This window comes from Oncorhynchus clarkii, chromosome 12 (genome assembly GCF_045791955.1).
Source record: "Oncorhynchus clarkii lewisi isolate Uvic-CL-2024 chromosome 12, UVic_Ocla_1.0, whole genome shotgun sequence".
In the NCBI taxonomy this organism is placed as follows: Eukaryota; Metazoa; Chordata; class Actinopteri; order Salmoniformes; family Salmonidae; genus Oncorhynchus; species Oncorhynchus clarkii.
Window position 1 is genome coordinate 5,608,696 of NC_092158.1, and position 26,903 is coordinate 5,635,598.

Sequence of the window (26,903 nt, forward strand, 5' to 3'; positions counted from 1 at the left end):
GGGAGTTTCCTGTGTGGGGGGTCTCCTGTGTGGGGGAGTCTCCTGTGTGGGGGAGTTTCCTGGTGGGGGAGTTTCCTGTGTGTGGGGGGGTCTCCTGTGTGGGGGAGTTTCCTGTGTGGGGGAGTCTCCTGTGTGGGGGAGTTTCCTGTGTGGGGGGTCTCCTGTGTGGGGGAGTCTCCTGTGTGGGGGAGTTTCCTGTGTGGGGGGGTTTCCTGTGTGTGGGGGGTCTCCTATGTGGGGGAGTTTCCTCTCTCTGTGTCTGCTGTTTCAGGAAGAGGTCTGTGAACGTGTCTGTTGCTGTTTCAGGGAGAAGTCTGTGAACGTGTCTGTTGCTGTTTCAGGAAGAGGTCTGTGAACGTGTCTGTTGCTGTTTCAGGGAGAGATCTGTGAACGTGTCGGAGCCAGAGACCCTCCAGTTGACTGTCAGTAACCTGAAGCCAGAGGAGACCTACTCCTTCAGAGTGGTGGCCTACAACGACAACGGGCCTGGGGAGAGATCCGAGACACTCAAACTCACCACGCCGCCAGAGTGTAAGTAAACACACACACACACACACACGCACGCACGCACACACACACACACACACACACACACACACCTTACTGTATAGGTACAGTGTAAGTAAACACACACACACCTTACTGTATAGGTACAGTGTAAGTAAACACACACACACACCTTACTGTATAGGTACAGTGTAAGTAAACACACACACACCTTACTGTATAGGTACAGTGTAAGTAAACACACACACACCTTACTGTATAGGTACAGTGTAAGTAAACACACACACACCTTACTGTATAGGTACAGTGTAAGTAAACACACACACACCTTACTGTATAGGTACAGTGTAAGTAAACACACACACACCTTACTGTATAGGTACAGTGTAAGTAAACACACACACACCTTACTGTATAGGTACAGTGTAAGTAAACACACACACACCTTACTGTATAGGTACAGTGTAAGTAAACACACACACACCTTACTGTATAGGTACAGTGTAAGTAAACACACACACACCTTACTGTATAGGTACAGTGTAAGTAAACACACACACACCTTACTGTATAGGTACAGTGTAAGTAAACACACACACACCTTACTGTATAGGTACAGTGTAAGTAAACACACACACACCTTACTGTATAGGTACAGTGTAAGTAAACACACACACACCTTACTGTATAGGTACAGTGTAAGTAAACACACACACACCTTACTGTATAGGTACAGTGTAAGTAAACACACACACACCTTACTGTATAGGTACAGTGTAAGTAAACACACACACACCTTACTGTATAGGTACAGTGTAAGTAAACACACACACACCTTACTGTATAGGTACAGTGTAAGTAAACACACACACACCTTACTGTATAGGTACAGTGTAAGTAAACACACACACACCTTACTGTATAGGTACAGTGTAAGTAAACACACACACACCTTACTGTATAGGTACAGTGTAAGTAAACACACACACACCTTACTGTATAGGTACAGTGTAAGTAAACACACACACACCTTACTGTATAGGTACAGTGTAAGTAAACACACACACACCTTACTGTATAGGTACAGTGTAAGTAAACACACACACACCTTACTGTATAGGTACAGTGTAAGTAAACACACACACACCTTACTGTATAGGTACAGTGTAAGTAAACACACACACACCTTACTGTATAGGTACAGTGTAAGTAAACACACACACACCTTACTGTATAGGTACAGTGTAAGTAAACACACACACACCTTACTGTATAGGTACAGTGTAAGTAAACACACACACACCTTACTGTATAGGTACAGTGTAAGTAAACACACACACACCTTACTGTATAGGTACAGTGTAAGTAAACACACACACACCTTACTGTATAGGTACAGTGTAAGTAAACACACACACACCTTACTGTATAGGTACAGTGTAAGTAAACACACACACACCTTACTGTATAGGTACAGTGTAAGTAAACACACACACACCTTACTGTATAGGTACAGTGTAAGTAAACACACACACACCTTACTGTATAGATACAGTGTAAGTAAACACACACACACCTTACTGTATAGGTACAGTGTAAGTAAACACACACACACCTTACTGTATAGGTACAGTGTAAGTAAACACACACACACCTTACTGTATAGGTACAGTGTAAGTAAACACACACACACCTTACTGTATAGGTACAGTGTAAGTAAACACACACACACCTTACTGTATAGGTACAGTGTAAGTAAACACACACACACCTTACTGTATAGGTACAGTGTAAGTAAACACACACACACCTTACTGTATAGGTACAGTGTAAGTAAACACACACACACACCTTACTGTATAGGTACAGTGTAAGTAAACACACACACACCTTACTGTATAGGTACAGTGTAAGTAAACACACACACACCTTACTGTATAGGTACAGTGTAAGTAAACACACACACACACACACACCTTACTGTATAGGTACAGTGTAAGTAAACACACACACACCTTACTGTATAGGTACAGTGTAAGTAAACACACACACACCTTACTGTATAGGTACAGTGTAAGTAAACACACACACACCTTACTGTATAGGTACAGTGTAAGTAAACACACACACACCTTACTGTATAGGTACAGTGTAAGTAAACACACACACACCTTACTGTATAGGTACAGTGTAAGTAAACACACACACACCTTACTGTATAGGTACAGTGTAAGTAAACACACACACACCTTACTGTATAGGTACAGTGTAAGTAAACACACACACACCTTACTGTATAGGTACAGTGTAAGTAAACACACACACACCTTACTGTATAGGTACAGTGTAAGTAAACACACACACACCTTACTGTATAGGTACAGTGTAAGTAAACACACACACACCTTACTGTATAGGTACAGTGTAAGTAAACACACACACACCTTACTGTATAGGTACAGTGTAAGTACTGTACTCTAGTTGCATGTTTATCTGTTTTTTTAAAATCAGGCCTAAAGACATTATCATTAGAGTTAGGTATGGGTAAAACCATTAGCATTACATTGACAACAAGTGTTATAATGCTGTTATACTGCTGTTATAATGCTGTTATAATGCTGTTATAATGCTGTTATAATGCTGTTATAATGCTGTTATAATGCTGTTATAATGCTGTTATAATGCTGTTATAATGCTGTTATAAAGCTGTTATAAAGCTGTTATAATGCTGTTATAATGCTGTTATAATGCTGTGTAGTCATTTCTAATGATGTTTAAAGCCTTACAGCGACGGAGCTTAGACTGTAATGGGTTAAAGCCTTACAATGTGACGGAGCTTAGACTGTAATGGGTTAAAGCCTTACAATGTGACGGAGCTTAGACTGTAATGGGTTAAAGCCTTACAATGTGACGGAGCTTAGACTGTAATGGGTTAAAGCCTTACAATGTGACGGAGCTTAGACTGTAATGGTTTAAAGCCTTACAATGTGACGGAGCTTAGACTGTAATGGTTTAAAGCCTTACAATGTGACAGAACTTAGACTGTAATGGGTTAAAGCCTTACAATGTGACGGAGCTTAGACTGTAATGGGTTAAAGCCTTACAGCGACGGAGCTTAGACTGTAATGGGTTAAAGCCTTACAGCGACGGAGCTTAGACTGTAATGGGTTAAAGCCTTACAATGTGACGGAGCTTAGACTGTAATGGGTTAAAGCCTTACAATGTGACGGAGCTTAGACTGTAATGGGTTAAAGCCTTACAATGTGACGGAGCTTAGACTGTAATGGGTTAAAGCCTTACAATCTGACGGAGCTTAGACTGTAATGGGTTAAAGCCTTACAATGTGACGGAGCTTAGACTGTAATGGGTTAAAGCCTTACAATGTGACGGAGCTTAGACTGTAATGGGTTAAAGCCTTACAGTGACGGAGCTTAGACTGTAATGGGTTAAAGCCTTACAATGTGACGGAGCTTAGACTATAATGGGTTAAAGCCTTACAATGTGACGGAGCTTAGACTGTAATGGGTTAAAGCCTTACAGCGACGGAGCTTAGACTGTAATGGGTTAAAGCCTTACAATGTGACGGAGCTTAGACTGTAATGGGTTAAAGCCTTACAATGTGACGGAGCTTAGACTGTAATGGGTTAAAGCCTTACAATGTGACGGAGCTTAGACTGTAATGGGTTAAAGCCTTACAATGTGACGAAGCTTAGACTGTAATGGGTTAAAGCCTTATGGCGACGGAGGATTGGAGTGATGCCTTGGAGGCACCTCAATTTAGTGGAAAAGGAATTATGTTTAACTCTCCTGTTCTCCATGTATCTATGTGTGTGTGTGTGTGTGTGTGTGTGTGTGTGTGTGTGTGTGTGTGTGTGTGTGTGTGTGTGTGTGCGTGCGTGATCTATGATTTGTGTGTGAATCTGTGTGTCTGATGTATGTCTCGTTCTGATCCGATCATGTCTGTGTGTGTGTGTGTTTCTGATCCGTTCATGTGTTCCTGTCCCAACAGTGCAGGTCCCCGGGCCGGTGGAGAACCTCCAGGTAGAGTCCATCTCCCCCACCTCCATCCAGGCCTCCTGGGACGCCCCGGTCTACGCCAACGGGCCCCTGCTGGGGTACAGACTGCTCTGGACCGAGACACCCTCTGGCAAGGAACAGGTACATGTTTCTCACGGCCCAATCTGACACAGATAAAAGATAAAAGAGCTAACTATAGCTCTGGGTTATATGAGTTCACCTGAAAATGGCACAGGGCCAGTACTAAGTTCTCTCCATTTTCTCTGAAAGTAATTAGCATAATTAAAGCTTGGTAGTTTGAGCTTTTCTTGCCATGATAATGACTTGGTCTTTCACCAAATAGGGCTCTCTTTTGTATACCATCACTACCTTTTCACAACACATCTGATTGGCTTAAATGGATTAAGAAGGAAAGAAATTCCACAAATGTACTTTTAACAAGGCACACCTGTTAATTGAAATGCATTCCAGGTGACTACCTCATGAAGCTGGTTGAGAGAATGCCAAGAATGTGCAAAGCTGTCATCAAGGCAAAGGGTGGCTACTTTGAAGAATCTCAAATATATTTTTATTTGTTTAACACTTTCTGGTTACTACATGATTCCATATGTGTTATTTCATAGTTTTGATGTCTTCACTATTATTCTACAATGTAGAAAAACCCTTTAATGAGTAGATGTGTCCAAACTTTTGACTCGTACTGTATATATATAAGTATATAATATACCACTCCATTACAGTACATATAGTATATATAGAAGTATATAATATACCACCCCATTACAGTACATATAGTATATATAGAAGTATATAATATACCACAGTACATAAAGTATATATAGATGTATATACTATAACACCTCATTACAGTACATATACTATATATAGAAGTATATAATATACCACCTCATTACAGTACATATAGTATATATAGAAGTATATAATATTCCACCCCATTACAGTACATATAGTATATATAGAAGTATATAATATTCCACCCCATTACAGTACGTATAGTATATATATAAGTATATAATATACCACCCCATTACAGTACATATAGTATATATAGAAGTATATAATATTCCACCCCATTACAGTACATATAGTATATATAGAAGTATATAATATTCCACCCCATTACAGTACGTATAGAAGTATATAATATACCATAGTACATAAAGTATATATAGATGTATATAATATAACACCTCATTAAAGTGCATATAGTATATATATAAGTATATAATATACCACATCATTACAGTACATATAGTATATATAGAAGTATATAATATACCACAGTACATAAAGTATATATAGATGTATATAATATAACACCTCATTACAGTACATATACTATATATAGAAATATATAATATACCACCTCATTACAGTATATGTAGTATATATAGAAGTATATAACATACCACCTCATTACAGTACATATAGTATATATAGAAGTATATAATATACCACCTCATTACAGTACATATAGTATATATAGTATATATAGAAGTATATAATATACCACAGTACATAATGTATTTACACCTTCTGCCACGTGCAAATGAAGATGTTGATCGTACTGTAGTTGTTTAGAATTCTATTTCATGTCTTCCTGGAAGGCACTATGCCGTATGCAAACACACACACCCTCCCTCCCTCCCTCCCTCCCTCCCTCCCTCCCTCCCTCCCTCCCTCCCTTGTCCCTTCCTCCTCTCCCTCCCACTCACCTCTCCCCCTCCTGCTCTCCCCCTCTCTCTCCCTCCCTTTCTCCCCAACCTCCCCCCTCCTCCCTCCCTTGTCCCCTCCTCCTCTCCCTCCCACTCACCTCTCCCCCTCCTGCTCTCCCCCTCTCTCTCCCTCCCTTTCTCCCCAACCTCCCCCCTCCTCCCTCCCACTCATCTCCCTCCCTTCCTCCAACCTCCTCCCTCCCACTCCATCTCCCTCCCTTCCTCCAACCTCCTCCGTCCCACTCCATCTCCCTCCCTTCCTCCAACCTCCACCCTCTCCTTCCCCATCCCCCTCCCTCTTCCCCTCCTGCTCTCCCCTCACTTTCTCCCCTTCCTCAACCCTACCCCTCCCTCTTCCCCATCCCCCTCCCTCTTCCCCACCCCCTACCCATCCCTCTTCCCCACCCCCGTCCCCCTCCCAATAATAGACTATCAACACCACCAATAGGTTCATCCCCTTGCGTAAAGCCTTTGAATACAGTAGTAGTCCAATTAGCAAAATGGCACTGTATTTGTTTAGCTGTACATAATTATATTTAATTTCTTCCTGGAAGGGACTATGCAAACACACACACACACACACACACACACACACACACACACACACACACACTCTCTTCCTTCCTTTGAGATCCCTCCTTGTGAATCATGATTTCCCTCCATTTATCCCAGGTTGTGGTGTGGGTCTGGCTGGCTGACTCGGCCAATCCCTGACCTGCAGATGTTGTCGCAGTGGGAGAAGGGACAAGAGGTTGTTGTTACTGACACACAGACACAAACACGGTGTGTGGTCTAGCATGTAGCAGTTCAGGCCAGGCAGGAATGATTTACAGTTAACTCCAAAAGTATTGGCACCCTTGTTAATGTTAAATACTGTTGAAATAATATGGCTAGAGGTTCATATGCCTCACCTAAAGCCCCTTCTGGTGGGAAGCTGCTATAGACCACCAAGTGTTAACAGTCAGTATCTGGATAATGTTAAATACTGGTGAAGTAATATGGCTAGAGGTTCATCTGCCTCACCTAAAGCCCCTTCTGGTGGGAAGCTGCTATAGACCACCAAGTGTTAACAGTCAGTATCTGGATAATGTTAAATACTGGTGAAGTAATATGGCTAGAGGTTCATATGCCTCACCTAAAGACCCTTCTGGTGGGAAGCTGCTACAGACCACCAAGTGTTAACAGTCAGTATCTGGATAATGTTAAATACTGGTGAAGTAATATGGCTAGAGGTTCATATGCCTCACCTAAAGCCCCTTCTGGTGGGAAGCTGCTATAGACCACCAAGTGTTAACAGTCAGTATCTGGATAATGTTAAATACTGGTGAAGTAATATGGCTAGAGGTTCATATGCCTCACCTAAAGCCCCTTCTGGTGGGAAGCTGCTATAGACCACCAAGTGTTAACAGTCAGTATCTGGATAATGTTAAATACTGGTGAAGTAATATGGCTAGAGGTTCATATGCCTCACCTAAAGCCCCTTCTGGTGGGAAGCTGCTATAGACCACCAAGTGTTAACAGTCAGTATCTGGATAATGTTAAATACTGGTGAAGTAATATGGCTAGAGGTTCATATGCCTCACCTAAAGCCCCTTCTGGTGGGAAGCTGCTATAGACCACCAAGTGTTAACAGTCAGTATCTGGATAATGTTAAATACTGGTGAAGTAATATGGCTAGAGGTTCATCTGCCTCACCTAAAGCCCCTTCTGGTGGGAAGCTGCTATAGACCACCAAGTGTTAACAGTCAGTATCTGGATAATGTTAAATACTGGTGAAGTAATATGGCTAGAGGTTCATATGCCTCACCTAAAGCCCCTTCTGGTGGGAAGCTGCTATAGACCACCAAGTGTTAACAGTCAGTATCTGGATAATGTTAAATACTGGTGAAGTAATATGGCTAGAGGTTCATCTGCCTCACCTAAAGCCCCTTCTGGTGGGAAGCTGCTATAGACCACCAAGTGTTAACAGTCAGTATCTGGATAATGTTAAATACTGGTGAAGTAATATGGCTAGAGGTTCATCTGCCTCACCTAAATCCCCTTCTGGTGGGAAGCTGCTATAGACCACCAAGTGTTAACAGTCAGTATCTGGATAATGTTAAATGCTGGTGAAGTAATATGGCTAGAGGTTCATATGCCTCACCTAAAGCCCATTCTGGTGGGAAGCTGCTATAGACCACCAAGTGTTAACAGTCAGTATCTGGATAATGTTAAATACTGGTGAAGTAATATGGCTAGAGGTTCATATGCCTCACCTAAAGCCCCTTCTGGTGGGAAGCTGCTATAGACCACCAAGTGTTAACAGTCAGTATCTGGATAATGTTAAATACTGGTGAAGTAATATGGCTAGAGGTTCATATGCCTCACCTAAAGCCCCTTCTGGTGGGAAGCTGCTATAGACCACCAAGTGCTAACAGTCAGTATCTGGATAATGTTAAATACTGGTGAAGTAATATGGCTAGAGGTTCATATGCCTCACCTAAAGCCCCTTCTGGTGGGAAGCTGCTATAGACCACCAAGTGTTAACAGTCAGTATCTGGATAATGTTAAATACTGGTGAAGTAATATGGCTAGAGGTTCATCTGCCTCACCTAAAGCCCATTCTGGTGGGAAGCTGCTACAGACCACCAAGTGCTAACAGTCAGTATCTGGATAATGTTAAATACTGGTGAAGTAATATGGCTAGAGGTTCATCTGCCTCACCTAAAGCCCATTCTGGTGGGAAGCTGCTACAGACCACCAAGTGTTAACAGTCAGTATCTGGATAATGTTAAATACTGGTGAAGTAATATGGCTAGAGGTTCATCTGCCTCACCTAAAGCCCCTTCTGGTGGGAAGCTGCTATAGACCACCAAGTGTTAACAGTCAGTATCTGGATAATGTTAAATACTGGTGAAGTAATATGGCTAGAGGTTCATCTGCCTCACCTAAAGCCCATTCTGGTGGGAAGCTGCTATAGACCACCAAGTGCTAACAGTCACTATCTGGATTACATGTGTGAAATGCCTGATAGTGTATGTGATATAAACAGAGAGGTATATTTCCTGGGTGATTTTAAATATTGACTGGCTTTCATCAAGCTGACCACTCAAGGAAAACCTTCAACCTGTAACCAGTGTCTGCAACCTGGATCAGGTTATCAGTCAACCTACCAAGGGGATTTGCAAACAGCACAGTAATGAAATCATCAACATGTACTGATCACATCTTTACTAATTCTGCAGATATTTGCTTAAGAGTGGTATCTAAATCCATCGGATGTAGTGATCACAATATACTGTATATAGCCATCCTTCTACACCTGCTTGCTTGCTGTTTGGGGTTTTAGGCTGGGGGTTTCTGTACAGCACTTTGAGACATCAGCTGATTTAAGAAGGGCTTTATAAATATATTTGATTTGATAAATATGATTAATATCCATATCTAGGGAAAATAAAACAAAGTTCCAAAGGCTGGGCCTAATATAGTGTATCAGAGGTCATACAAGACGTTTTGTAGCGATTCTTATGGTGATGATGTCAAGAATATTTGTTGGTCCGTGTTGTGTAATGAGGAGCAACCAGACGCTGGACTTGGCACATTTATGAAACTACTTATTCCAGTTACTAATAAGCACCCATTAAGAAAATGACCTTTAAAACTGTTAAAAAAACTGTTAATTGATGAGGAATTGAAAAATTGTATGTTTGAGAGGGATGAGGCAAAATAAATGTCCAATAAAACACAAGAACAACCGATTGGAAAACGTACCGCAAATTGAGAAATCATGAGACTAAACTGATGTGACGCTCGTCGTTGGAATGAGGTGAGGACCAAAGCGCAGCGTGGTAAGTGTTCATCATATATTTATTGAACAGAGAACACTAAACAAAATAACAAAGGAGAAATTAAAAAGTTCTGAAAGGTGACAGACACATAACAGAAAATAATCACCCACGAAACACAAGTGGGAAAAGGCTACCTAAGTATGATTCTCAATCAGAGACAACAAACGACACCTGTCTCTGATTGAGAACCATACAAGGCCAAACACATACACACAACATATAAAAAGGAACATAGACTACCCACCCCAACTCACGCCCTGACCATACTAAAACAAACATAGACTACCCACCATACTAAAACAAACAGACTACCCACCCCAACTCACGCCCTGACCAAACTAAAACAAACAGACTACCCACCCCAACTCACGCCCTGAACATACTAAAACAAACAGACTACCCACCCCAACTCACGCCCTGACCATACTAAAATAAACAGACTACCCACCATACTAAAACAAACAGACTACCCACCCCAACTCACGCCCTGACCATACTAAAACTAACATAGACTACCCACCCCAACTCACGCCCTGACCATACTAAAACAAACATAGACTACCCACCCCAACTCACGCCCTGACCATACTAAAACAAACAGACTACCCACCATACTAAATCAAACAGACTACCCACCCCAACTCACGCCCTGACCATACTAAAACTAACATAGACTACCCACCCCAACTCACGCCCTGACCATACTAAAACACACATAGACTGCCCACCCCAACTCACGCCCTGACCATACTAAAACACACATAGACTACCCACCCCAACTCACGCCCTGACCATACTAAAACACACATAGACTACCCACCCCAACTCACGCCCTGACCATACTAAAACAAACAGACTGCCCACCCCAACTCACGCCCTGACCATACTAAAACAAACATAGACTACCCACCATACTAAAACAAACAGACTACCCACCCCAACTCACGCCCTGACCATACTAAAACAAACATAGACTACCCACCCCAACTCACGCCCTGACCATACTAAAACAAACAGACTACCCACCCCAACTCACGCCCTGACCATACTAAACCTAACATAGACTACCCACCCCAACTCACGCCCTGACCATACTAAAACAAACATAGACCACCCACCCCAACTCACGCCCTGACCATACTAAAACAAACATAGACCACCCACCCCAACTCACGCCCTGACCATACTAAAACTAACATAGACTACCCACCCCAACTCACGCCCTGACCATACTAAAACAGACATAGACTACCCACCCCAACTCACGCCCTGACCATACTAAAACAAACATAGACTACCCACCCCAACTCACGCCCTGACCATACTAAAACAAACAGACTGCCCACCCCAACTCACGCCCTGACCATACTAAAACAAACATAGACTACCCACCCCAACTTACGCCCTGACCATACTAAAACTAACATAGACCACCCACCCCAACTCACGCCCTGACCATACTAAAACAAACAGACTGCCCACCCCAACTCACACCCTGACCATACTAAAACAAACATAGACTACCCACCCCAACTTACGCCCTGACCATACTAAAACTAACATAGACCACCCACCCCAACTCACGCCCTGACCATACTAAAACAAACATAGACTACCCACCATACTAAAACAACCAGACTACCCACCATACTAAAACAAACGTAGACTACCCACCCCAACTCACGCCCTGACCATACTAAAACAAACATAGACTACCCACCGCAACTCACACCCTGACCATACTAAAACAAACAGACTACCCACCCCAACTCACGCCCTGACCATACTAAAACAAACAGACCGCCCACCCCAACTCACCCCCTGACCATAGAAAAACAAAGACATAACAAAAGAACTAAGGTCAGAACGTGGCAACTAAATAATGAATAAAAACTAAATAAAAAAGAATAAGAAACTTTACTATGAAACAAAGATAAATTATATAAAGAGTGATGGTAGAAAGCTTTGGAGCACCTTAAATGAAATTCTGGGCAAAAAGGCAAACTCTGCTCCGTCATTCATTGAATCAGACGGCTCATTCATCACAAAACCCACTGACGTTGCCAACTACTTTAATGATTTGCCAGCAACAAACACTGACACTATACATCCAAGTATATCTGACCAAATTACGAAAGACAACCATTGCAATTTTGAATTCCGTACGGAAGAAGTGAAAAAAATGATTGTTGTCTATCAACAATGAAAAAGCACCGGGGTCTGACAACTTGGATGGAAAATTACTGAAGATAATAGCGGACAATATTGCCACTCCTATTTACCATGTTTTCAATTTAAGCTTACTAGAAGGTGTGTGCCCTCAGGCCTGGAGGGAAGCTAAAGTCATTTCGCTTTGAGTAAAGCCAGAGTGTCTATGTATGTGGATGACTCAACACTATACACATCAGCTACTACAGCAACTGAAATCACTGCAACACTTAACAAAGAGCTGCAGTTAGTTTCAGAATGGGTGGCAAGGAATAAGTTTGTCCTAAATATTTCTAAAACTAAAAGCATTTTATTTGGGACAAATCATTCACTAAACCATGAACCTCAAATAAATCTTGTAATGAATTATGTGGAAATTGAACAAGTTGTGGTGACTAAACTGCTTGGAGTAACCCTGGGTTGTAAACTGTCAGGGTCAAAATATATTGATACAACAGGGGCGTCAGGGTAGCTTGAGGTTAGAGCGTTAGACTAGTAACCGGAAGGTTGCAAGTTCAAATCCTCGAGTTGACAAGGTACAAATCTGTCGTTCTATCCCTGAACAGGCAGTTAACCCACTGTTCCTAGGCCGTCATTGAAAATAAGAATTTGATCTTAACTGACTTGCCTAGTTAAATAAAAAACAGTGGAGAAGTCTGTCTGTAATAAAGTGCTGCTCTACCTTCACAATCCCCAAGTCCAGAACAGACTATGGGAGGCGCCCAGTACTTCATAGAGTCATGACTACATGGAACTCAGGTAACTGATGCAAACAGTAGAATCAGACTTTTAAAAAAGCACACCTTATGGAACAGCGGGGACTGTGAAGAGACACAGGCACGTACTCTACAAACATATACGTTGTAATATTATTTTATTTTCTATTGTAGATATGTAGTGGTGTAATGATGTTATAGGATGTACTGTTTTATCTTTTGTTTTATGGGGTAATGTACTGTAAGTGCCTTAATGTGTCCGGACCCCAGGAGGGATGGCTGCTGCTAATCGGGAACCTTAATAAACCCCAGGAAGGGTAGCTGCTGCTAATCGGGATCCTTAATAAACCCCAGGAAGAGTAGCTGCTGCTAATCGGGAACCTTAATAAACCCCAGGAAGAGTAGCTGCTGCTAATCGGGATCCTTAATAAACCCCAGGAAGAGTAGCTGCTGCTAATCGGGAACCTTAATAAACCCCAGGAAGAGTAGCTGCTGCTAATCGGGAACCTTAATAAACCCCATGAAGAGTAGCTGCTGCTAATCGGGAACCTTAATAAACCCCAGGAAGAGTAGCTGCTGCTAATCGGGATCCTTAATAAACCCCAGGAAGAGTAGCTGCTGCTAATCGGGAACCTTAATAAACCCCAGGAAGAGTAGCTGCTGCTAATCGGGAACCTTAATAAACCCCTGGAAGAGTAGCTGCTGCTAATCGAGATCCTTAATAAACCCCAGGAAGAGTAGCTGCTGCTAATCGGGATACTTAATAAACCCCAGGAAGAGTAGCTGCTGCTAATCGGGATACTTAATAAACCCCAGGAAGGGTAGCTGCTGCTAATCGGGATCCTTAATAAACCCCCAGGAAGATTAGGTGCTGCTAATGGGGATCCTTAATAAATACAAATCCCAGGAGGAGACAGTCTCTATCTCTCTCTCTCTCTTTCTCAGTTCAATTCACATTTAAGGGGCTTTATTGGCATTGGAAACATTATGTTTTTGTTTTGCCAAAGCAAGTGAAAAAGATCATAAACAAAACATAAATATGGGTTGTATTTACAATGGTGTTTGTTCTTCACTGGTTAACCCTTTTCTTGTGGCAACAGGTCACCCATCTTGCTGCTGTGATGGCACACTGTGGAATTTCACCCAGTACATATGGGAGTTTATGAAAATCGGGTTTGGGCCTCCCGGGTGGCGCAGTGGTTAAGGATGCTGTACTGCAGCGCCAGCTGTGCCATCAGAGTCCTGGGTTTGCGCCCAGGCTCTGTCGTAACCGGGAGGTCCGTGGGGCGACGCACAATTGGCCTAGCGTCGCCCGGGTTAGGGAGGGCTTGGTCGGTAGGGGTGTCCTTGTCTCATCGCGCACCAGCGACTCCTGTGGCGGGCTGGGCGCAGTGTACGCTAGCCAAGGTGGCCGGGTGCACGGTGTTTCCTCCGGCGCATTGGTGCGGCTGGCTTCCGGGTTGGATGTGCGCTGTGTTAAAGAAGCAACGGCTTGGTTGGTTGTGTATCGGAGGACGCATGACTTTCAACCTTCGTCTCTCCCGAGCCCGTGTGTCTCTCTAATATGGTCATACATTTGGCACGAGGTTAGGAAGTGCAGCTCAGTTTCCACCTCATTTGGTGGGCAGTGTGCACATAGCCTGTCTTCTCGTGAGAGCCAGGTCTGCCTACGGCAGCCTTTCTCAATAGCAAGGCTATGCTCACTGAGTCTGTACATAGTCAAAGCTTTCCTTAAGTTTGGGTCAGTCATAGTGGACAGGTATTCTGCCGCTGTGTACTCTCTGTTTAGGGCCAAATAGAATTCTAGTTTGCTCTGTTGTTTCTTTCCAATGTGTCAAGTATTTCTCTTTTTGTTTTCTCATGATTTGGTTGGGTCTAATTGTGCTGCTGTCCTGGGGCTCTGAGGGGTCTATTTGTGTTTGTGAACATCTTGCTTGGGGGACTCTTCTCCAGGTTCATCTCTCTGTAGGTGATGGCTTTGTAATGGAAGGTTTGGGAATCGCTTCCTTTTAGGTGGTTGTGGAATATAACAGCTCTTTTCTGGATTTTGATCATTAGCGGGTATCGGCCTATTTCTACTCTGCATGCATTATTTGGTGTTTTACTTTGTAGACTGGGGATATTTTTTCGGAATTCTGCATGCAAAGTCTCAATTTGGTGTTTGTCCCATTTTGGGAAGTCTTGGCTGGTGAGCGGACCCCAGACCTCATAACCATAAAGGGCAATGGGTTCAATGAGGCCGGGTATATTTTTAGTCAGATCTTAATTTGTGTGGCCGAGCGCGGCAGACTTTTCTCACCAATGATATACATTTTTGAAGAAGCTGCATTCTTGTCTCACACACAGGAAATGTGTGTTTTTTTTTAACGTGTTGTTTGTGTACATGGATCATAACATCATGATGTTGTATGTTTTTTTTAATGACGTGCCTTCCTTTATTGTTCCGTAGTGTATTTCTGTATTGTTTTAGTGATTCACCATAGTGAAGGCGTAGGCTCAGGTTTTCTGCGTCACGCCCTGATCTTAGATATCTCTGTTTTCTTTATATTTTAGTTTAGGGTGTGACTACGGTGGGTACGCTAGGTTTTATATTGTCTAGGGGTTTTGTAGGTCTAGGGGTTTTGTATGTCTAGAGTTTTGTAGGTCTAGGGGTTTTTGTAGGTCTATGGTTTTGTAGGTCTAGGGGTTTTGTAGGTCTAGGGGTTTTGTATGTCTAGAGTTTTGTAGGTCTAGGGGGTTTTGTATGTCTAGAGTATTGTAGGTCTAGGGGTTTTGTATGTCTAGAGTTTTGTAGGTCTAGGGGTTTTGTAGGTCTAGGGTTTTGTATGTCTAGGGTTTTGTAGGTCTAGGGGTTTTTGTAGGTCTAGGGGTTTTGTAGGTCTAGGGGTTTTGTAGGTCTAGTGGTTTTGTAGGTCTAGGAGTTTTGTAGGTCTAGAGGTTTTGTAGGTCTAGGGGTTTTGTATGTCTAGGGGTTTTGTAGGTCTAGGGGTTTTGTAGGTCTAGTGGTTTTGTATGTCTAGGGGTTTTGTAGGTCTAGGGGTTTTGTAGGTCTAGTGGTTTTGTAGGTCTAGGGGTTTTGTAGGTCTAGGGTTTTTGTAGGTTTAGGGTTTTTGTAGGTCTAGGGGTTTTGCAGGTCTAGGGTTTTTGTAGGTTTAGGGTTTTTGTAGGTCTAGTGGTTTTGTAGGTCTAGGGGTTTTGTAGGTCTAGAGGTTTTGTAGGTCTAGGGGTTTTGTAGGTCTAGTGGTTTTGTAGGTCTAGGGGTTTTGTAGGTCAGGGGTTTTTGTAGGTTTAGGGTTTTTGTAGGTCTAGTGGTTTTGTAGGTCTAGGGGTTTTGTAGGTCTAGGGGTTTTGTAGGTCTAGAGGTTTTGTAGGTCTAGGGGTTTTGTAGATCTAGGGGTTTTGTAGGTCTAGAGGTTTTGTAGGTCTAGGGTTTTTGTAGGTTTAGGGTTTTTGTAGGTCTAGTGGTTTTGTAGGTCTAGGGGTTTTGTAGGTCTAGGGGTTTTGTAGGTCTAGGGGTTTTGTAGGTCTAGAGGTTTTGTAGGTCTAGGGTTTTTGTAGGTTTAGGGTTTTGTAGGTCTAGTGGTTTTGTAGGTCTAGGGGTTTTGTAGGTCTAGGGGTTTTGTAGGTCTAGTGGTTTTTGTAGGTGTAGGGTTTTTGTAGGTCTAGGGTTTTTGTAGGTCTAGGGGTTTTGTATGTCTAGGGGTTTTGTAGGTCTAGGGGTTTTGTAGGTCTAGTGGTTTTGTATGTCTACGGGTTTTGTAGGTCTAGGGGTTTTGTAGGTCTAGAGGTTTTGTAGGTCTAGGGTTTTTGTAGGTTTAGGGTTTTTGTAGGTCTAGGGGTTTTGTAGGTCTAGGGGTTTTGTAGGTCTAGGGGTTTTGTAGGTCAGGGGTTTTTGTAGGTTTAGGGTTTTTGTAGGTCTAGTGGTTTTGTAGGTCTAGGGGTTTTGTAGGTCTAGGGGTTTTGTAGGTCTAGAGGTTTTGTAGGTCTAGGGGTTTTGTAGGTCTAGGGGTTTTGTAGGTCTAGGGGTTTTGTAGGTCTAGAGGTTTTGTAGGTCTAGGGTTTTTGTATGTTTAGGGTTTTTGTAGGTCTAGTGGTTTTGTAGGTCTAGGGGGTTTGTAGGTCTAGGGTTTTTGTAGGTCTAGGGGTTTTGTAGGTCTAGGGGTTTTGTAGGTCTAGAGGTTTTGTAGGTTTAGGGTTTTTGTAGGTTTAGGGTTTTTGTAGGTCTATTGGTTTTGTAGGTCTAGGGGTTTTGTAGGTCTAGGGGTTTTGTAGGTCTAGTGGTTTTTGTAGGTGTAGGGTTTTTGTAGGTCTAGGGGTTTTGTAGGTCTAGGGGTTTTGTACGTCTAGGGGTTTTTGTATGTCTGTGTGTAGTTGCCTGTCAGCACTCGTTTGCTTCACGCTATTCGTTTTGTTAGTTTGTTAGTTTGTTCAGTGTTCATTATTTAAATGAATTAGAATGTACGGATACCATGCTGCGCCTTGGTCTCATCATTATAACAAACGTGACATTCTGGGTCTCTATGTTTTTGGTTGGATAAGTTATTCTATTCCTTTCTTAAGTTCATCAAACCATTTGTGACCCGATTCAGGAAACTAGACACATGTCGCTTGTCATGTCTTCACAGGAGAACCCTTTGAATGTAAAAATGCCTTCTCGAACATGTAATCAAATCAAAATCAAATTGTATTGGTCTCATACGCATGGTTAACAGATGTTATTGGTCACATACGCATGGTTAACAGATGTTATTGTGAGTGTAGCGAAATGCTTGTGCTTCTAGTTCTGACAGTGCAGTAATATCTAACAAGTAATCTAACAATTCCACAACAACTGCCTAATACACACAAATCTAAGTAGAGGAATGGAATAACAATATATGAATAAGAATATATAAATATAAATATATAGATGACCGAGTGGCATTGGCAAGATGCAATCGATGGTAGAAAACTACAGTATATGGGATGAGTAATGATATTGTCACGGTCTTCCTCCTCTTCATCTGAAGAGGAGAGGCGAGATGGATCGGAGGACCAAAATGCGGCGTGTTTTGTGTTCATCTTGAATTTTAATAAAGAAAACAAAACAATAAACGAAAGAACAACCGTGAAGCTACAAAATGAGACCTGTGCTGAAACAAGCCATCAACATAGACAATCACCCACAAACAAACAGTGCAACCCAGGCTACCTAAGTATGATTCTCAATCAGAGACAACTAATGACACCTGCCTCTGATCGAGAACCATACTAGGCCGAAACATACAAATCCCAAAATCATAGAAAAACAAACAAAGACTGCCCACCCCAACTCACGCCCTGACCATACTAAAAAATGCCAAAACAATGGAAATAAAGGTCAGAACGTGACAGATATGTAGACATTATTAAAGTGGCATTATTAACAGTCTAATGTCCTTGACATAGAAGCTATTTTTCAGTCTCTCGGTCCCAGCTTTGATGCACCTGTATTGACCTCACATTCTGGATGATAGTGTGGTGAACAGGCAGTGGCTCGGGTTGTTGTTGTCCTTGATGATCTTTATGGCCTTCCTGTGACATCGGGTGGTGTAGGTATCCTGGAGGGCAGGTAGTTTGCCCCCGGTGGTGCCTTTTGCAGACCGCACCACCCTCTGGAGAGCCTTGCGGTTGTGGTCGGTACAGTTGCCTTACCAGGCGGTGATGCAGCCCGACAGGATGCTCTAAATTTTGCATCTGTAAAAGTTTGTGAGGGTTTTAGGTGACAAGTCAAATGTCTTCAGCCTCCTGAGATTGAAGAGGCACTGTTCTGTCTTCTACACCACACTGTCTGTGTGGGTGGACCATTTCAGTTTGTCTGTGATATGTACGCAAAGGAACATAAAACGTTCCACCTTCTCCACTGCTGTCCCATCGATGTGGATAGGGGGTCTTCTTTGTTTTGTTGACTTTGAGTGAGAGGTTGTTTTCCTGACACCACACTCCAAGGGCACTCACCTCCTCCTTTCTTAGGTTGTCTGCTTGATATTTTTTAGATTTGATAGAGAAACTGGTAGGTCAAAAATAGTGTTTTAAAATAGGTTTTCTTCTGCCAAGTTTAAATTTTCACTATTACAGTGCCTCTCTCTCTCTCTCTCTCTCTCTCGCTCTGCCTCTCCTTCACTTTCTCCCACTACCTCCCTCCTTCTACCTTCCTCCCACTCTCTCTCTCCCCCTCTCCCTCCCTCCCTATCTCCCCCTTCCTCTCCCCCCTCCTTCCTTCCCTCTCTCTCTTCCATCAGTCTCCCCATCTCTCTTCCTCCCTCCTCCTCTCTCCCTCCCTCCCTTCTCTCTCCTTCCCTGCCTCCTTTCATCCTCCTTCCATCGCTCCCTCCCCCGTCCCTCTCGCTCCCTCCTCCCTCCTCCCTCTCGCTCCCTCTCGCTCCCTCTCGCTCCCTCCTCCCTCCTCCCTCTCTCTCCCTCCCTCTCGCTCCCTCCTCCCCCTCGTTCCCTCCCTCTTGCTCCCTCCTCCTTCTCTCTCTCTCTCTCTCGCTCCCTCCTCCCTCTCTCTCTCTCTCTCCCTCCTTCTCGCTCTCTCCTCCCTCTCTCTCTCTCTCTCTCTCTCCCTCTCTCTCGCTCCCTCCTCTCTCTCTCTCTCCCTCCCTCTCGCTCCCTCCTCCCTCTCTCTCTCCCTCCCTCCTCCCTCTCTCTTTCTCGCTCCCTCTCTCTCTCTCTCTCCCTCCCTCTCCCTCTCCAGCTGAAATGAAACATTCTTTCTGACAGCTTTTCTACTAACAATCACATGAGATGATATTACGTATTTTTTTATTCATAACTCTTGTTATGTGGCTATATGAGAAAGGAGGAAAGGCCTAGGGTATCTTTAATGTGGCTACACAGTATGAGGCACCGAATGTTTAATGAGTCATCCTCTGTCCTGAATAAAAACTTACATGTGCTACTTGATATTAGACATTTTTCTGGCTGTTGTGAATGGCTAATGTGTTTTCTGATCATTCATTTGCTGTTGAAATAATTTGCTATGCACTACATGCTTTCAGGTCGTTATTGTGAAGAGGTATGTGTTCTCTCATGTGTTAACATTGCCAAAGCAAGTGAGGTAGATAATATACAAAAGTGAAATAAACAATACAAATTAACAGTAAACATAACACATACAGAAGTTTCAAAACAAGAAAGACATTACAAATGTCAGATTATGTATATATATATATATATATATATATATATACACAGTGTTGTAACAATGTACAAATGGTTAAAGTACACAAGGGAAAATAAATAAGCATAAATATGGGTTGAATTTACAATGGTGTTTGTTCTTCACTGGTTGCCCTTTTCTTGTGGCAACAGGTCACAAATCTTGCTGCTGTGATGGCACACTGTGGAATTTCACTTTCTCTCTCTCTCTCTCTCTCTCTCTCTCTGTCCTCTCTGTCTCTCTCTCTCTCTCTCTCTCTCTCTCTCTCTCTCTCTCTCTCTCTCTCTCTCTCTCTCTCTCTCTCTATCTGTCTCTCCTCTCTCTCTCTCTCTCTCTCTCTCTCTCTCTCTCTCTCTCTCTCTCTCTCTCTCTCTCTCTCTCTCTCTCTCTCTTTCAGAGTGTGGAGGTGAATGGGCAGAGTTATAAGATGGAGGGACTTCAGAAGTTCACAGAGTACTCGTTATGTGTCCTGGCGTTGAACCGCTACGGCCCTGGGATCAGCACAGAGGACATGAGCATCACCACGCTTTCTGATGGTACTACACTCACTCTCATCAGATTACTGTGTGCTTAACACTCACTGTCATTGTTTCCCTGACCTGACTCAGTGGTTCTTATTGGACAAGTTCAGGAAGACTCTCCTCGTTTCAGTCTTTTTTCTTCCGTTTTGTGCCTCATGAATAGACCCCTGCTGTGTTGCCTGTGTGTTTACTGAAAGTCACACTGTGACTTTCATGCCTTTCACTTCTGATTGCAGTGGGATAAACAGCTACATAATGAATGAAACTTAATTAAGAATTAATGACACAGTTTATCCTTTATTAAACTAATATCTCATTGCGTTTGACACACATGAGCTACCTGCAAGTTACGAGTCAGTGTATTCGTCCCAAAGGACACCCCATTCCCTGTATAGTGCACTACTATTGACCAGGCTGAAAGCACTATGTAGGGAATTAGGGTGCCATTTTGAACAGGATCGGTGTGTGCATTCGTACAGTCTATTTTCTTGTTAATCCATTTCTCGCGGTGTCACTCAACTCTGATAGCCCACATGGCACCGTCATGAAAGAGGGAGGGAGGGAGCGAGAGGGAGGGAGGGAGGGAGCGAGGGAGCGAGAGGGAGCGAGGGAGGGAGGGAGGGAGTGAGAGTTAGCGAGGGAGGGAGGGAGGGAGCGAGAGGGAGCAAGGGAGCGAGGGAGGGAGCGAGGGAGGGAGCGAGCGAGCGAGAGCGAGGGAGCGAGAGGGAGCGAGGGAGCGGAGGGAGGGAGGGGAGGGAGGGAGGGAGCGAGGGAGAGGGAGGGAGGGAGCGAGAGGGAGCGAGGGAGGGAGCCACATGGCACCCCCATGAAAGAGGGAGGGAGTGAGTGACAGGGAGGGAGAGGGAGGGAGGGGGAGGGGCATGGCACCGCGTTGGAACGGTCTGATTAGCTAGCACTGCTCCAGTGCTCTTAAAGAATCAGGACTGCCTGCCAAATGGCTCCCTATTCCCTGTTTAGTGCACTACGTTTGACCAAGGCCCATAGGGCTCTGTTAAATAGTAATGCTCTACGTGGAGAACGGGGTGCCATTTGGGACCTACCCACCGCCCCTCAAACTGCAGATTCAGTTAGTCACAAAGACAGTCCCCTGGGACCACAGCAGCAGCTCTCGTTCCATTGGATGGCTCCCTTTAGAACATTGCCTACCCACTCGTTCCATTGGCCGCCTCCCCAGGAACATTTCATACAGTATCTGCCTGCAGATAGAGGCCCCATCCTCTAGAAAACAGTCTGCACTACATTACCTGTAGATAGGAGAACCATCCTCTAGAAAACAGTCTGCACTACATTACCTGTAGATAGGAGACCCATCCTCTAGAAAACAGTCTGCACTACATTACCTGTAGATAGGAGACCCATCCTCTAGAAAACAGTCTGCACTACATTACCTGTAGATAGGAGACCCATCCTCTAGAAAACAGTCTGCACTACATTACCTGTAGATAGGAGACCCATCCTCTAGAAAACAGTCTGCACTACATTACCTGTAGATAGGAGACCCATCCTCTAGAAAACAGTCTGCACTACATTACCTGTAGATAGGAGACCCATCCTCTAGAAAACAGTCTTCACTACATTACCTGTAGATAGGAGACCCATCCTCTAGAAAACAGTCTGCACTACATTACCTGTAGATAGGAAACCCATCCTCTAGAAAACAGTCTGCACTACATTACCTGCAGATAGAGGCCCCATCATCTAGAAAACAGTCTGCACTACATTACCTGTAGATAGGAGACCCATCCTCTAGAAAACAGTCTGTACTACATTACCTGTAGATAGGAGACCCATCCTCTAGAAAACAGTCTGCACTACATTACCTGTAGATAGGAGACCCATCCTCTAGAAAACAGTCTGCACTACATTACCTGTAGATAGGAGACCCATCCTCTAGAAAACAGTCTGCACTACATTACCTGTAGATAGGAGACCCATCCTCTAGAAAACAGTCTGCACTACATTACCTGTAGATAGGAGACCCATCCTCTAGAAAACAGTCTGCACTACATTACCTGTAGATAGGGGCCCCATCCTCTAGAAAACAGTCTGCACTACATTACCTGTAGATAGGAGACCCATCCTCTAGAAAACAGTCTGCACTACATTACCTGTAGATAGGAGACCCATCCTCTAGAAAACAGTCTGCACTACATTACCTGTAGATAGGAGACCCATCCTCTAGAAAACAGTCTGCACTACATTACCTGTAGATAGGGGCCCCATCCTCTAGAAAACAGAACCAGAGGGGCTGTATTCCTCAACCAGAGGGGATGTATTCCCCCATAGAAATGTAATTACTAGAATGGCTATTGGCTGCCTCCCAGGAACATGTTCAGCAGGTACCTGCAGAGAGGAGACCTAATAATGTACAGGACCTGAGGCTGTATGTATTAAGTGTCTGAGAGTAGGAGTGCTGATCTAGGATCAGTTTTGGCTTGTAAATCGTACTGAATAAAATTAAACGAGAGGAGGGATCAGTACACCTCTGAGACGTTTGATGGCTACAAGAACCTGCTCTGTTGCGATTCCTGTTAGATCTACTCAAACTGACTTCTGTTTCATCATACAGTATGTGTACCGTGCAGCTAAACCGATCCTCCTGTTGGTGACAAGAGGTTTCTTTCCAAGATGTCATGTCTCTCTCTCTCTCTCTCTCTCTCTCTCTCTCTCTCTCTCTCTCTCTCTCTCTCTCTCTCTCTCTCTCTCTTTCTCTCTCTCTCTCTCTGTCTCTCTCCCTCTCCCTCTCTCTCTGTCTCTCTCCCTCTCCCTCTCACTCTCTCTCTCTCTCTCTCTCTCTCTCTCTCTCTCTCTCCCTCGCTCTCTCTCTCTCTCTCTCTCCCTCTCTCTCTCTCTCTCTCTCTCTCTCTCTCTCTCTCTCTCTCTCTCTCTCTCTCTCTCTCTCTCTCCCTCTCTCTCTCTCTCTCTCTCTCTCTCTCTCCCTCTCCTCGCTCTCTCCTCTCTCCCTCTCTCTCTCTCTCTCTCTCTCTCTCTCTCTCCTCTCTGTCTCTCTCCTCTCTCTCTCTCTCTCTCTCTCTCTCTCTCTCTCTCTCTCTCTCTGTATATATAAACTATTTTGTTTTGTGTCATTTTCCTCTTTCGTTATGGCTTTCATGTTGTCTCTGATTTGGATCCTAGTCTTCGACTGACTGGAATCAGACGTTGCTGTAGTTCCCTCTCTGCTGCTTCTCCCGGGAAAGAAGTCGTGGGCTATGATAGAAAGTTGCTAGTGGAGTTTGTTCGGCTTCATGCAGCTTTAATTGGATCAAAAGCTGGACACTACGCTGGGCTACTGAACCTCACCTTTAATTGGATCTAAAACTGGACGCTACGCTGGGCTACTGGACCTCACCTTTAATTGGATCTAAAACTGGAAGCTGCTATGCTTCTGTGGTATACCGTACACAATTTCTGGAGGACCGAGTTTTGAAATCAGTGGAATTATGATAGCTAAGGAGATGGAGAAGGTTCTGGCATTTGAATGCAAATATGCAGACCGAGTCAAAAAGAGAACACACACATGTTGTATAAAACGCCTGTCTCCGGATTACATCTTCAAACTAAGGGCAATCATGGCATCCGTGACAGAGAGGGAGAAGCATCTATCCCCTACAGTGGGGTAAAAAAAGTATTTAGTCAGCCACCAATTGTGCAAGTTCTCCCACTTAAAAAGATGAGAGAGGCCTGTAATTTTCATCATAGGTACACTTCAACTATGACAGACAAAATGAGAAAAAAAAATCCAGAAAATCACATTGTATGATTTTGATTGAATTTATTTGCAAATTATGGTAGGGCAAGTAAAATGGTCAGTGAGCTTTTCTTTCACTTGTGTCTGGAAGTAGCTAGGAAGTTAGCCAGATAACTTGGGTGCTTGACTGCTGTTAGGTCAGAACGGACAATCTTACAACGCTCTGAGTTTACGGATGCCCAGAGCACACTCTTAGCTCACTCAGGCACTCCAGAAAGAATTTACGAACACACCCGTAGTATAAACCAGCCTTTAGTCTTCATATCTTGGGTCGTTCAGATAGTCTATCTCGATTTTCAATTGGTCCTAATTAATTAACTGGGATTGGCTGTCTAACATCAAGCTATTGATTTAACTGTTAACTGTTAACCCTGGGATTATGACTGTGCTCTGCGGTAATTCCCCTGGATTGAAGAGGCCTTTTATGAACCCTTTCCAGCTTGAAGCATTTACAATGCAGCCCACTGATGTGTTGTCTGTTGTCTGTCGTGGAGATAGGAATGCAACCTGCAAGCCGCTCTGGCAGGCTTTTCACTTTATTTGTCATGTAGGCCTACTACTAAGGGTACCAAAGGCAGGCTGAGAGGAGCAGGGATCGGGGGGGGGGGGGGGGGGCAGGCTGAGAGGGGCAGGGATCAGGGGGGGGGGGCTGAGAGGAGCAGGGATCGGGGGGGGGGCAGGCTGAGAGGAGCAAGGATCGGGCGGGGGCAGGCTGAGAGGGGCAGGGATTGGGGGGGGGTAGGCTTAGAGGAGCAGAGATCCATCTCTCTGTCACTGAGATCAGAACCTATCCCACTAGACTCCCCTCTAATCCATCTCTTCCTCTCTCTCTCTCCATCCCCATCTCTCTGTCACTGAGAATAGAACCTATCCCACTAGTCTCCCCTCTAATCCATATCTTCCTCTCTCTCTCTCCATCCCCATCTCTCTGTCACTGAGATCAGAACCTATCCCACTAGACTCCCCTCTAATTCATCTCTTCCTCTCTCTCTCTCCATCCCCATCTCTCTGTCACTGAGATCAGAACCTATCCCACTAAACTCCATCTCTAATCCATCTCTTCCTCTCTCTCTCCATCCCCATCTCTCTGTCACTGAGATCAGAACCTATCCCACTAGACTCCACTCTAATCCATATCTTCTTCTTTCTCCAACCCCATCCTGAGATCAGAGCCTAGCCCACTCCGCTCTCTTATCTCTCTCTCCATATCTCTCTCCATATCTCTCTCTCTATCTCTCTCCATATATTTCTCTCTCTCTCTATCTCGGTCACTCTCCGTTCAGAGCAAGGTGCCAAAAGGACCCTTAGGGTCTCCATTTCCTCCCAGCTCCTCTCAGTCTCTCCCAGCTCCTCTCAACCTCTCCCAGCTTCTCTCAGCCTCTCCCAGCTCCTCTCAGCCTCTCCCAGCTCCTCTCAGTCTCTACCAGCTCCTCTCAGCCCCTCCCAGCTTCTTCCAGTCCGTCTTAATCCCTCCCAGCTCTTCTCAGCTCCTCCCAGCCCCCAGGACTCTCTTATAGGTCCTGATTGTCTCATCGTATTACCTTCATTGCAGAGCTGAGAGGGTTAAGAGGGCTGCAGTCAAGTATCTTCAGTCAGATCCCATTAGCTGTGGCTTGCTGAATGTTTCAAATGAGCCCCAAGAGCTGCCTTTTTCTACCTCCTGCTTAATTAATGCTGTCGTAATGAATCCACTGGGCCGGCTGCAGCCACTTCTCTTTCTCTATTTACTGCCGGCTGGCTTCTCCTTTCTCTCTCCAAGGTAATTAATGACCTTTCGCCTCCTACATGCCGCCAGTCCACACGCCAGTCACTCGTCCACCATGGCCCAAAGCCATTCTGGTAGTTCGGTCCCAACGTACCCTCACACATGCCATGCCATGACACCAACCTCCTTAGTACCCAACACCACCTGTGGACTGCGTACTGCCAGAACCATGCTCACTACACCTCTCCAGTCAATTGTATGAGCTGAATAGTCCAATCTGCAAATAAATCCTATATTTGATAGTATCTAGCTGTCACTGATAACAATAAAAAATAATAACTGGGTTAAAATAATTTCCACTTGAAATGGCTATAGTACTTCTTGTTTATAGGGACATTCTGGCTTAATCAGTCAGATGAACTCGTGGATAACGGTTGAATGTCTATGAGGACAGTATTGTCATAACGTTGAAAATCGTTAAATGTGGAAGACTTTATGATATCAAATCAATTCTCTATGTGTAATTTAGTAATGCGATTAAACTAATCATGTTTACTTTAATTAAATAGAAAGTCGGGGCACCACGGGAAAATGTTCAAAGAGTATTTATTTCACAAATTTATTTCCGATATTTTCATATCTTATCGATTACAGTCACTTATTGATGTATTATTACTGAATCAGTCATATTATGAATGTCACAAACCCTTGGATATC

At 43.9% G+C, this 26,903-nt stretch overlaps 1 protein-coding gene across 1 annotated transcript in view; it reads left to right on the forward strand.

Annotated features, from left to right (window-relative positions):
• Nucleotides 1-26,903, forward strand: part of LOC139421845 (DCC netrin 1 receptor) — a 729,366-nt gene that overhangs the window by 513,047 nt on the left and 189,416 nt on the right. The window contains exons 9-11 of the mRNA XM_071172971.1: nt 377-531; nt 4,517-4,665; nt 20,589-20,727. Of these exons, the coding sequence (XP_071029072.1) occupies nt 377-531; nt 4,517-4,665; nt 20,589-20,727 (443 nt within the window). The remainder of the gene's footprint in view (nt 1-376; nt 532-4,516; nt 4,666-20,588; nt 20,728-26,903) is intronic.